General features: G+C 33.2%; 1 protein-coding gene across 1 annotated transcript; it reads left to right on the top strand.

Annotated features, from left to right (window-relative positions):
* Positions 1 to 6,105: 6,105 nt before the first annotated feature.
* Positions 6,106 to 13,176, top strand: LOC114406130 (LIMR family protein At3g08930-like). Its single transcript, XM_028368714.1, has 14 exons — positions 6,106 to 6,767; positions 6,911 to 6,996; positions 9,184 to 9,296; positions 9,436 to 9,546; positions 9,836 to 9,934; positions 10,027 to 10,149; positions 10,369 to 10,431; positions 10,509 to 10,573; positions 11,111 to 11,220; positions 11,346 to 11,460; positions 11,572 to 11,637; positions 11,989 to 12,099; positions 12,569 to 12,635; positions 12,724 to 13,176. Exons 1-14 carry the CDS (start codon positions 6,418 to 6,420, stop codon positions 12,769 to 12,771), a joined length of 1,527 nt encoding a protein of 508 aa, XP_028224515.1. The 5' UTR covers positions 6,106 to 6,417; the 3' UTR covers positions 12,772 to 13,176.
* The last annotated feature ends 188 nt before the right edge of the window (positions 13,177 to 13,364 follow it).

Genomic DNA, 13,364 nt, shown 5'->3' with positions numbered 1-13,364 from the left:
TAAAATAGACTAATACAAATTAAAATATAATATTTTTCAATGAGATTTACTATAATAGTTTGAATCACAAATATTTCTTATAAATTAATTTCTTACAATAAGCTTTGTTGCAATCATATTTGTTGCAACCATATTTCCTAAATAAATGAACAAAATATAATTCATTAGTATTGTAAACATAACAAAAATAAATAAAAAAAAGGTGAAACAAACAAGAAGTAATACTTAAGAAGGTCCAACACTAGTAATCCCCCAACACTTGGAGTCTCAATCCTAGTAGTATTTAAAGTTAAATCAAACAACTCTAGAACTTTTGATCGGTTTTAATTGGTTTAGTTTGGTTTTGATCGAATTTATAAATCTAAACTCGTGGCTCAACCCATACATGAACGGTTTGGATCGGTTTTGACCCAAATGCATAAATGACTCAATCCAAACGGTTTGGATTAGCTTGGGTCAATTCAAGTTCGTGGGTGACTCGTACCCATGAACACCCCTACTAGCCAATGATAATATGCAGACACAACGCATGTGTTTAGCCATGATTCCGTGTGTGATTCATTTTTTCCCAAAAATAGCTATTTTCTTCTCTCTTTTTTACAATTTTGAAAAAAATAAAAAAAATAGAAACTAAATTACTCACGTATTTCCTTAATTTTATGAATAAATGTCTATTTAGTCCTTGCATTTTGCGGTTGCTAACAATTCCATCCTTATATATTGTAAAAATGATCAATTTAGTTCACAAATGTATAAATGCATTGACAATTTAACCTAACCGTCAAGTTATCTTTGTTTTTGTTAACATTTAGTGCGTATTTGACATGTTGATGTTGACATGACAAATCTATGAGTGCAAGGGATGCTCCACATTAAACAATAGCATTTTGAACTAAGTTGTCAAGAAAAAAAATTAATTGTTAATTTTTAAATTTACGAAGATAATGGGTATTTGGAGAAGAAAGTTGTTCTTCATAATTTCATGTTAATATGTTCTTATGCAACAAAAAGATGGTCTTTAACAAATATAACTTACTCAAAAAAATGATTCATGATAATTATATGAATTTAAAAACACATATTCAACGGGAAGAAAACTTTTTCTTCAATTTCATTATAAATCCAAATATGAATCAATTCAAAATTTTAAGTTAGGAATTAGGATTATTAACTTAAAATCAACAAATCTCTTAACCAAATAATTTTCAATGCTCCAAAGTCCAAATCAATTTATGCACTTGAAAACAACAAAGATTTAGAAAAAGTACAACAAAGAAACCAAACAAATCCGTGTCATCAATTAGCAAAACAAACAAATACAACAAATAAAAGAAAAAGAAAAAATGGAGCATCAATCAATGAACGGTTGTCGTCGATGACCCGACAAAAATGTATGGAAAATGGTTCACTATTGGTCACTAGTGATGCAAAGGGTGGGAAAGAGCACACTTAGCAAGGATGAGTTCAGCCTCTCTCTCACAAAGGTAAAAAATGAAGCAGATAGATGAATAGTCACTTTGTGTGGTGACTTTTAGAGGTAAAACAGAAGGATAGAATTGACAACTTGGTCTACAGATACTTGGCCTGACACATGGAGATCACCTCCATCATGTGGATTAGGCACGTCGTCCTTCACATGCCACATTGCAAAAAATGTTAACAAAAATAAAGATAATTTGATGATCGAATTAAATTGTCGGTATATTTGCACATTTATGGACTAGAATGATCATTTTCATAGTATAACGACAAAATTGTTGGCGCTTGCAAAATGCAAGGACTAAAGTGAGCATTTATCCTAATTTTATTTTGGATATATACCAATTTTGGTCCCTGAAAGTGTAAGGCGGTGATAAATTAGTCTTTAAACGATGAAAAATTCAAATTTAGTCTTCGAATGTGCAAAAAATACAATAGATTTGTCTTGTCGCAAAATTTAGGAATCAATATTTCATTAATTTGCCTATAGTACTAATTTATCACACCTTTTCCACACTCAATTTATAGAGGTCAAAATTACAATTTAACCTAGTTAAAAAAGTAGATACTCAATTTGGTCCCTTAGTTTTCAATTATGCAATTGAGTCCCTTAGTTTTCTAATTTTACCTAATTGAGTCCTTTCTTTTTAGTCTGTTAAGTAGACTGATAGAAATGTCATATGTGGCACTTAGAGATAAAAAAAAATTGTTGTTTTGTCTATGACGTGTACATATAGCGACAGTTTTTAGTTGCCACTATGTTTATAATTATTTTGGAAAATCTAGCAAAACTTTGATCATCCTCTTCGCTCTATCTACCCAAACCAACCACACCCAAATCAGTCGCATGCACTGCAAAACAAAATGGGGATCAAAAGAACAAAATGAAGGAATAAGAAAAAAAATGAAGGATCACCCAAATCAACCACATGAAATGTGTTTTAGGCTCGCATCGGTGTATGCTATCAGATATGAGCATGTGAGCCATGTCTAAGATGAGTTTCAGGCATGATGCGGCGATTGTGGGGCGAGATGGGTTGATGTTGTGGTTATGGGTGAGATAGGTTTTGGTTGCAACATCGTTGTTGTCGACCGCTGCGCGACAAAAACATCATTTGGAAAGTCATCAAATTTGAGTGGGTGAGGTTGTTGTGGGTGAGATGGGTGGAAGAGTGGATCAAATTTTTCATTGAACACACAATGAGCATCAAATCTAAGTGGGAGCGAAAACTAAACTCAAGACATTATTATTGTCGAGATCAGATAAGTGTGGTTTAGATCATATACAAGATGATGAACATATGTTGCTGACGTTCTCAATGCCTTTCAGCCTCACTTCATTCACCCATACCTCGTTTATGACCTTGTTGTGGACTCCAATTAGAGCCAACTCCGACAACGAATGTTGCAACAGGGTTTCCACCTTGAAACGTTGCTCCAACAACCCATACCTGTTGGGCAATTTTGTTCTCAGAGTTTTATCTTATTTTTTGAAAATTGTTAATAAATATAGTGATGATTAAAAACAACCACTATATGTACACAAAATAAAAAATACTTGTAGGTGCCACATATGATGCTTTCGCCCATCTAGTCAACAGACTTGACATGAAGGATCTAATTGGGTAAAATTAGAAAACTAGACGAAAACTCACTACAAGAATTGTGATTTTTAGTGACTAAAAAATTATGACAAAAATTAAAGTAGTCACTAATAGTATATCATTTGTGACTAAACTTTATTTTGTCACTAATATTATTTACAATAGTGACAAAAAAGGAAGTTGTCATTGTAATTTTATTATTAGTGTTGAAAAAAATATTTATCACAAAAGACTTGTCACTAATATCTACATATTTTACTTCCATATTTTAAAATTGTCATTAATGCACATTTTAGTCAAGTAGTTAACGTTATTAAGGTATCCTTGACAAAAAAACATTGAGTTTGTCATAAATAATATATTATATTTGATTAGTCTATTTATTTTCAATTACAATGGACAAATTATTCATCATTAGAAATTTAAAGCAAAAAGAAGGGTTAAACATGTAACTTGTCACTATAAGAAACAAACCAAACCAAACCACTAAGCCACCTTTATTTCTTGTAAATTAAGTGAGAATTAATTTATTCACATTCAATTTATGTTATAAATTTACATATTGTATTATTAATATTAAAATATTAGTATTTTATTATTTATAAATAATAAAACATAAATAAGATCATATAAGTAATAAAAATATGCATGAAATATATACATAATAAAATATAATGATGCAAATATAAATATATAAATTTTAAAATTAATTACTAGTCATGAACATGAGTATCTGTCAACATAGCACAATGCTTGGTGTGTTAATATTTTAGATAAGTAATTTAAAATACTTATGATATGTCAAAAAAAACTTAAAATATTAAAATCATTCAATTATATATTTATTATCACATAATTTATTCAAACTTCTCCAATTTCTTCTATATTAATTATTACTAACATTTAAATTTTTACTGTAAAACAACTTTAAATTATTTATTGAAGTTTTCAAGAACATATATTAATTTTTCAGTGACCTTAAACTATTATTAGAATAAAATATTATTTTTTGATTGAAGGGATAGTTTTTTTAATAGAATGTCACTACACCAGTAACAACAACTTTTAGGCAATCAATTTTCATCATGTGTGAAAAAAGTACCACATGTCTTTTAGTATTAGCCTATTAAATCAACTTTTTCATCTATTATTTCTATCAAACTAAAAATATAAATTTAAATTTTAAACTCGATTGTATTCATAGAATTTTTTATTTAAAATAAATGTTAAGAAATGAAAGTATAACCTTCACAATATCAATTATTATAGCAAGCAACACACATAATATATGATTAAAAAAAATACTAAAAGTAACTAATAATAAAGTTTGGTGTACAAAAAATAATATATACAATACTAATAATCATCATCACTATTATTAGCTTCATCAATATAATCACTTTCTTCATCTTTTACTAAATAAATAATTTCGTATCACTTTCTTCTTTTTCACTGTCACTAACTTTTGAAGGTACACCAGTTTTCCATCAATTATGATTCGAGCTAAATCATTCCTATCCAAAGACAATCATTGATCTAGGGCATTACATGTAAAGAGGATCAAGTTAATATCATCATTTTCTTGACAAGCCTGAGGTATAGCTTTCTTAGGCACATCATACAAAATAACATTATTTACACCAGAATAACTTAATTCAATAATATCTATTATGACACAAAGTAAATTAGGTGCACTATTTTGTGATTTCAAATGCATATCATGGTCCTTTATGTTAAACCTCCAACCATTTATAAGATAACATCGAAAAACATGTGTATAAGGTCTACAAGTTAAGTTAAATAATGATTCGTTCATACTTTTTCTCCCATGCCTTCAAAAGTTTGCTTTATTTTGAAAAAAAAATATAAGTGATATATTCTTAAATTATATAGTAATAATAATAATTAATAACAATAATAAATAATATTATTATTATAACTAGAGGGAAACGAGACACTTTGTGTCTCTCTAAATTTTTAAAATAATAATAAAATAAAAAGAAAAAAAAGAAGTAAAAAAAATATATATGAAAAAAGAATTAATAATGGGTAATTATAAATGGTAGGATAGATGTAGAAATCTAGACATCAAAAAATGATTATACAAAAATGATATCCTCTTTATATATTGTTATAAATTATAAATAACAAACATATATAAGATCATATAAATAACAAAAATGATATCCTTTTATGCTTTTGTTCCATGTTGTGAGAATTTGCTTTCTCTAATTCTTCTTTGTATAGTCTAATCATTTAAATACATATATAATAAATATGATAAATTACAATTAGAATAAAGTAAATATATAATTTAAGAAAATTATTTGTTAGCTAATAGATGATGATACTTCATCGCAATTTTAGAAAACATAAATTTTTGCTTGCACGTTTTCTACTCAATTCTATATTTTCCTGAGCAATTGGTTGCCCATCGAGCTCAACTCTATTTTTTTGCTTTTCTTTTTTCTTATTGTTTTACCTTTTCTGATATTACCCTTCTATTTGGTTTAGTGTTTTCTAGTGTCGCATCCTCCATCTCGAGGCCATCCATGTCACCCTCACCCATCTTAAAATCGTTGTGGACGACGAACTCATGGTCCAATCATCTCATTCACTGAGAAGTTTCATCTCAGCATCTTGAGCATGTTGACCCAAGAAGCTCCCCTAGTTGTCTTTGATTAAAAAACTTAGAAGCTATAAAACATTTTCACATAATCCTCACAAACTTACGCACGGTTGACAACGATTTTACCTTTAGCACCCTAGTCTTGGGAAGAAAACTAAAAGACATAATTGCATAATAAAAAATCGAAAAACCTAATTCAACACTTTAATAATTAAAGGACCAAATTTGATATCAAGCCAAAAAAGTAAAAATAAAGGTTATTTTCGCTCTCGTTTGCCGCGGAACTTCCAAGTTCCAACCTATTTATTTGCCAGCGGTTTCCAAAGTGCATCCTTGGACGCTTACGTCACATCCTTAAACAAACAAACCAATTTTGTATTTTTTATAAAGAAAAAAAAAACATCAGTGCAAAACAAACGGCGCATCGTAAGCATTCAAATTCAACCTCGACTCACTACTATAGTACAGCCTGGTCCTGGTCTGAAGAACTTTGGAAGCTGCTACTCTTCTCTTCTCACAGCTCACACCCACCCAACCAATAAACAAAACAAACTCCCATGCCACAAGGGCAAAACGGTAATTCCACATTCCCACCCCCAACCCCAACAACGGAACCAAACAGCCAACCAAAAACCTTTCTTCTCTTCTTCCCCAATCCCCCATTCAGATCCGATTAAGCCCTAACCCTAATTTCTCCCACCAACAATGGGGGACTTCAACCTGGCGCTGGTGATCGTGGCGATCGTGGTGTGCGTCATCGTGTTCCTCTTCAACGTCTACCTCCTCGTCAACTTCCAGCACCCCGACGACGTCAACCAGGCCTACTTCCCTAAATTCGTCGTCGTCCTCGGCCTCTCTGTCGCCGCTATCTCCATTCTCATGCTCCCCGCCGACGTCGCCAACCGCCAGGCCTGCCGCCATGCCATCTACAATGGCGCCTGCAGCCTCACGCTCCCCATGAAGGACCTCTGGCTCGCAATTTACATCCTCGACGCCGTCCTCGTCTTCTTCGTCATCCCCTTCGCCATGTTCTACTACGAAGGCGACCAGGACAAGTAAGTGTATGTGGTGCTTTTTAATTTTTAAAAAATTTAAGTTTTGTGATTATTAGATACTGAAATTGATACTTTGTGCTAATAGCATGGTAACAAAAAAAATACTGAAATTGAAAATGTGTTGTGATTTTGGGAATGTGCAGGAGTGTTGGGAAGCGGATTAAGAGCGCCTTGTTGTGGATGGTGACCACTGCCATTGTGTGCGCTCTTGTTTTGGGGATTTTATATGGTACGTTCTGTTGGTCTTGTTGGTTGTTTTTGTTTTATTTTCTATTTTCAGTTGTACTTTCTTTGTTGTTTTGCTTTGTGTTTGTGTGTGAGGTGGGGGTAAGGTGGTAATTTTGCTGCGTGTGATTTGAGGGTGTAGTGTATGGATTTGGTTAATGGTGTTGGGTGGGTGGATTTGTTTGGATTAGTGAGAGTTATGTGAGACTGAACGGAATAATGTTGTTTGAGTATTGATATACAGCCACTCTTATATATCATAGTTCCTGTCAACACCTATTATTTCTGTTTTGCTCTTGATATCATATCATCTATCATATTTACATTTTTCTCTCTAAGTGTCATTTAGTGTTGGGTGTCCATAGATTATTTTGCATGTTGTTTTGGGATGGTGGTTAGCGTGTTTGAGCAGTGGGATGAAAATTTGAAACTAGAGTGAAATTGGCTGAGATGAAATTGATGTGATATTGTTGTGATAGGATTTTGATAGTTTCATGCTGTTGATCACTTGTTGGTTAGTACTTGGTAGGCATAGAAATCCATTGGTTGTGGTGCTGCCTGCTTTGGATGTGAAGCTAAATACCATGCATCCATCTCGTAATAACTTCCACATTAAGGAAAAAGTAAAACAGTGGGGTTTAGTGATATTTGTTAGTCTGTTCTTGGGGCGGTGGGGGTGAGATTATAAAGCCATGTTCAAGGATTATATGCTAAGGAAAAGAAGTTGTTTGATGTGGATTGATGGTAGCATTTAAGGTAGGGATTTAACCTAGAATAGGTTGGGTTGCACTTTTATAGCAATATTAGTGCACTGTGAGCACTAGGAAATATTTCAGTCTGTGAGTGAAAATGTTATGTGTTTTGTAGTTCCTAAATTAGTTGTGGAACTTGAACGGATAGTCGGATATTGTAAGGTAAGGTGGGAAAGACAAGGAATAACAGGTTAAAAAAATTAAGCATTGGGTATGGTGTACTTTTGACTACAATATATTTCAGAATTTCAACATATAGCATTTATTACAACTTTACAAGTTGGTTTGAGACTATATAAGTATGAGAAGTGAAAAAATGATATCCTTTCTTATGAAGATTATCATAGATGTTATTTTATTAGATGGATTTTTTTTGTACCAGAAGGTTTCATACCCCTGCCCTGTTGGATTAATTTGGATACTGTCAAGACTACAACGGTGCCGAAAATTTGGGGTTACCTAAGAAATATGCTTTTACTAGTTTATAATAATTACTGTGCTAGGACTAATCTATTTTATATGTTGTGTATATATAAAAGGCCCAAAGAAATACTTAAGCTGCTCGTATGTTTAAGGTCAAATAAACTTGTAAAAGACAAATGAAATCCTGGGAGTTGAGTCAACACCCTCAAATATGTAACTAGCAAGATAAGACGAGTTGCAGAATTTATTGCATTTTAGTTTTTAGAGACAGTTGATGGCCTGTAATACAAGATGTAAAAACCCTATCAATGCCTTTTCAGTTATTTGAGATTGACTTCAGAATGATGTGTTATTGTGGTTCTTTTCTGAATTGTTTGATTTGCAACCATTTCGCCTGATCTGGTCTAGTTCTTTTATTGAAGCATCATGTTGCCTAATTTTGTTAGAAATAAGTGAAACTGAAGAGACTTTTTCTGTGTGTTAGAAATTCAGAGCCATTCCTGGCCTTCATCTTAGAGGTTGTGTGAGAGATATAAACTTTTGTAGCCTCCATCTAACAGGTTAAGCTTTTAGAATTGGTCCTTGACATGTTTTCTGAGTCACTATGACTAAGTGGGCAGGAATTTGATTATCGCTGCCCCCATTCTTCATAAATCATAATTAAATAAAATTTCAACAAGGTAACATTGGCTTGTGTTTTATCTGTGTTTCAAGCCCAAAGGGCTCTTTCATGAAGGTGTGTGTTTTGCATATAAGACCATCTTGATCCTCCAAAATCCATAAGTATAAGGTTCCAACTTGCAAGGTATTAACTTCGCCTATGCACCAAGTATCACCCTCTTAAATTTTACTTCATTCTAATCTTTCCTAATTATACTTATTAAATGGAAAATTTGTTACTAAGTGTAAAATCTGATTGTTCAATGCTAACCACCCACAATTGAGTCAACATTTTAAATCCACTTTTGCTTGATGCCTTGATGTGAACGTTAACCTGTGTCTGACTGATGTTTTAGGACTTATTGGGAAGGTGGACTTTACTGTTAGGCATCTCTCTTCTTCCACAAGCCAATTTCCTAGCACATGGGACTTCAATAGTGGTCAACAATGTATTGGAAGCACACATCAGGTCTGTTTGTTTCTCTCTCTCTCTCTCTCACCAACAGTCCATATTTTTTTTGCCAGTTTTGTTGCTCTTAGAAGTATTTTATTTTTATTTTTTTGCTGTTTCTCATTCTGGTTTTTTTTTACCTTTGTCCTAAAATCAGTGTTCTGCATTCACTGCCAGTCCTTCATCAGAGAAAACATGGACCATGCGTACTACCTTTCCAGAATATGTTGTTGCTCTTGCCACTATTGTTGGATCTGTGCTTTTTGCTGTAAGTTAATCGTATATCGTATGCTGCCTAGGTAGTTTATGGGTTTATCTGTACTACTTTCTTTCAATTTTCATTTTTTTTCCTTGTGAAAGTGTGTGTGAATTAGGATATTGTGTTAGATGTTTTTGAATCCCTAAAAAATTTCCACTGATTGGCTGATCCCGTAAACTGCACCAAAGCAGAAGCAATTACTTGTAATAACTTTCTAAAGTCTTCAATCCCAGGTCACATTTACTTTTATTTTTCATATTAGTGATATCAACTATTGTTTTCTTTCCATTCAATCCAGATATTTGGTGGTGTTGGTATTGCTTGTCTTCCATTGGGACTTATATTTTCATTCATTCGACGTCCAAAGGCTGTTATCACTCGTTCACAGTATATCAAGGTGCTATATGCTTTTATAGCAGGAGACATACTAAATATTGATTGAATATGCTGTATTATATTTATTGTGTGGTTGGCTGGTTATGGTTGCAGGAAGCAACTGAACTGGGTAAAAAAGCAAAAGAACTGAAGAAAGCAGCTGAATCACTTCATCAGGAAGAAAGAAGTGGTTCGAAGGGTAGGAAATTTCGTAAAAATGTGAAATCAGTAGAAAAGGTAAAACAATATTGGTGATTTATCAGTACTTTATAATGCAAATTGCAAAAGTTTCTTTCAAGTATTTTATGTGTTCACATGGACTTGCATATTGTAATTTGATGTGTGCTCTTATAGTCGTGGCTGAAAGTTGTCTACAGTTAATGATTAGTGAAATGTTCTTGTTCTAGTTTGAGTGGTTCTGGTTTTTTTACTCATCTATCTCACTTAATTTGCCAGGAGTTGTTTCAATTAGAAGAAGATGTCAAGCTTCTTGAGGAGATGTATCCACAAGGGGAAAAGGTAGATACTTGATTGCTAAGCATAAACAATATCAATATGCAATGGTTCTCCCACTTATTGATCCTGTATGAATGCAGGCTGAGACAACATGGGCACTAACAGTTCTAGGGTATCTGGCAAAATTCGTTTTGGGAATATTAGGGTAAGCAATGACATAAGAATCTGAGTTGCTTGGAATGCTGGATGCTGTATGACCCCCTATGCATAGTTTTACAGATTTTCTTCCTTCCTCGAATGGGTTATTTATTACTGTTGGGCCGATTTGTTAAACTGAGCTGTATGTGATAATTTTCAAATGTTTCTCTCACCTGATACATTTCATATAGATGGATACATTTAATGGTTTCTTTTCATTATTAATTGATAGAAGAATTTAAAAATTAATGAATGAAATTACTGATAAGGAGTTTAAGTAAAATTAGGTGTGGTAATAGAAAATTAATTTAACTAGGAGAAAATAATGATATTGATAAAATAGATATGAATTAGTTGAATTGGATACAAGAGTAACAAGAGTGACAATAGACACTCCTTTGATGGGGCATTGAATACAGCTGCATAACTATTGCTGGGATATTACTCTTACTATCTCACTGTAATGAGCATTGCTTATTCTATAACAGGTGTTGTGTCTCTCGTCCCATGTATTATCTAACCTAAGTTTTGAAAACTGTGCCAGGCTTATTGTTTCTGTGGCATGGGTTGCTCATATCATTATCTATCTATTAATTGACCCTCCTCTTTCTCCTTTCTTGAATGAAGTTTTCATCAAGTTGGATGATATCTGGGGTATGTTGGATTACTCTTACCTTTAGTGATTATTCCATTACCATAAGCTAGAGAGTATACAGACATTATATATTTTAATTTTCATTCAGTTATTCTTCATGATGTCTGCATTCTACTTTCATCAGGTCTTCTGGGTACAGCTGCATTTGCATTTTTCTGCTTCTACCTTCTCCTTGCTGTGATTGCTGGAGCCATGATGCTTGGGCTGAGACTAGTTTTCATTACTATACATCCCATGAAGTAATTAAACTTTGCAATCTATGACTATCTATCATTCATATTGCTTTTTAATTTGCAATGGTCACATACTGCTTCTATTGATTACTCACTATGTGAACTTATCTATGGCAGGTGGGGAGCGACACTCATGAACTCTTTTCTGTTCAATGTGGGGCTTATTCTTCTTTGTTCCATTAGGTTAGTGTAGCCTGTATGATACATTTCCAAATGGATATTATGTGTAGTAGTTTACTTTTAAGATGGCTGCCGTTGTGATTCAACATTTATGTTAAGTATTTATTTTGGAACATGATAAATTTTAGGTTTAATTATATTTTTGGTCCTCTTATTATTTATATGTTCAATTAGGTCCTGTGTTTTTTTTTTAAATTGTTCAATTAGTTGTGTCAGTGGTATTATTAGTATCTGAGGAAGTTGTTATGGAAATGTACCAAGTCATGTTCTATACATAGTGAAAAATTGTGGTGCTTTCATGATAATGTCATGGTGTGATAACATCGATGAAAGTTCAGTTTTTTACCTTTTCAGTGTGATCCAGTTCTGCTCCACAGCATTTGCCTACTATGCTCAAGCAACTGCAGCACAGGAAATATTTGGCCACACCTTGGAGTCTCTTCGTGGAATTAAATATTTGTACAAGTAAGTCAAGCTGGATATTTTTCCCTCACTCTCCCCAACCCTCTGATTGGGTGAAGATGTGAAGTATAGAACCTAAACTTTTCGTTTACTTGCAAATTGTGACCATGTGATGGGATGGTCCTTCCAACTCCCATAAATCACTTATACAGTTGAGATTCTCTGCGGAATGCTTCTATTCACATTTCACGCACCCAAAATATGGAAAACATAAAATAAATTCTGCAGGCCATATATTGACATGACACCCGAGTATACGGCACATTGTTGAGATCTAATGACAAGCAGAGTTTTTTTTCTTGTGTGTTTTGGGTGTTTGAGACTTTAGTATGATTAACCTCTACATTGCCCACATTAGGGGACTAGTTTTTACGATTATCTGTGGTGAGTTAACTAGGGTTTGCATGTAGTATTTGGTATTGACATTTTTTATGCCTTATTATAATTAACCTATGCATTTTTCACATCACAGGTACAACGTCTTTCAGATTGCATTCGTTGCATTGGCTGGATTGACTTTTGTATATTATGCTGCCTTTGTAAGTTTGCCTATGGAAAATTTTCTTTTCTATTGTGCATGTTAATGTTCTTGCTGATACTGAAGGGTTTTGAGTTTGGAAATATCAGGGATGGAGAAGAAAGAAGCCTAGTGGCAGGTTCCAATTGTCTTCATAAAGAAAATAGCATGGAAGGGTGTCTTCTAAAGGGAGCCATTGAGTATTCTTGTCAGAAAATCTCACTTGAAGTGGCTTTTATTCGGATGTGCATTGGCCTAGTTTTGTTTTAATATTGAAAGCTATAGAGTTGGCTGATCAGCATCCGAATAGAATCATTTTCCTGCGGTGTAATCATTAGGTGGGTGCTTGTGGTGCCACTTAGGTCTTGATTATTCTTTCGTAACCCTTGTATGTATTATTCCTTCGTTTGATTTGTGCAACACATTCTTCTGATTATGTAATTGAATATATCATATGCACAAGAGACTACTGGGTTTCTACTGACCCGTTGATGTATAATGCAACTCTTCCCAAACATAAATTGTACCTGTGGACCTTTTAATGTTCATGTCTTTGTGTGTCATTCCTATATTAACAGGGTGTGTGTGTGTGTGTGTAGGGGGGGGGGGGGGGGGGAACTTGCGGGTCTTCTGAAGAATGTAATAATCTGGCAGCATAAACGTTAGTTTTCAAATTATGGTTTGACCTAAAAGGAAAGTATTATTTTTGTTCTATTAAAATCATGATTTGAGGCTAAAAAATAAAATTATG

Source organism: Glycine soja, chromosome 3, assembly GCF_004193775.1.
Source record: "Glycine soja cultivar W05 chromosome 3, ASM419377v2, whole genome shotgun sequence".
NCBI classification, from domain to species: domain Eukaryota; kingdom Viridiplantae; phylum Streptophyta; class Magnoliopsida; order Fabales; family Fabaceae; genus Glycine; species Glycine soja.
The sequence above is the reverse complement of the archived record's forward strand: the minus strand, read 5'-3'. Positions and strand labels throughout refer to the sequence as shown.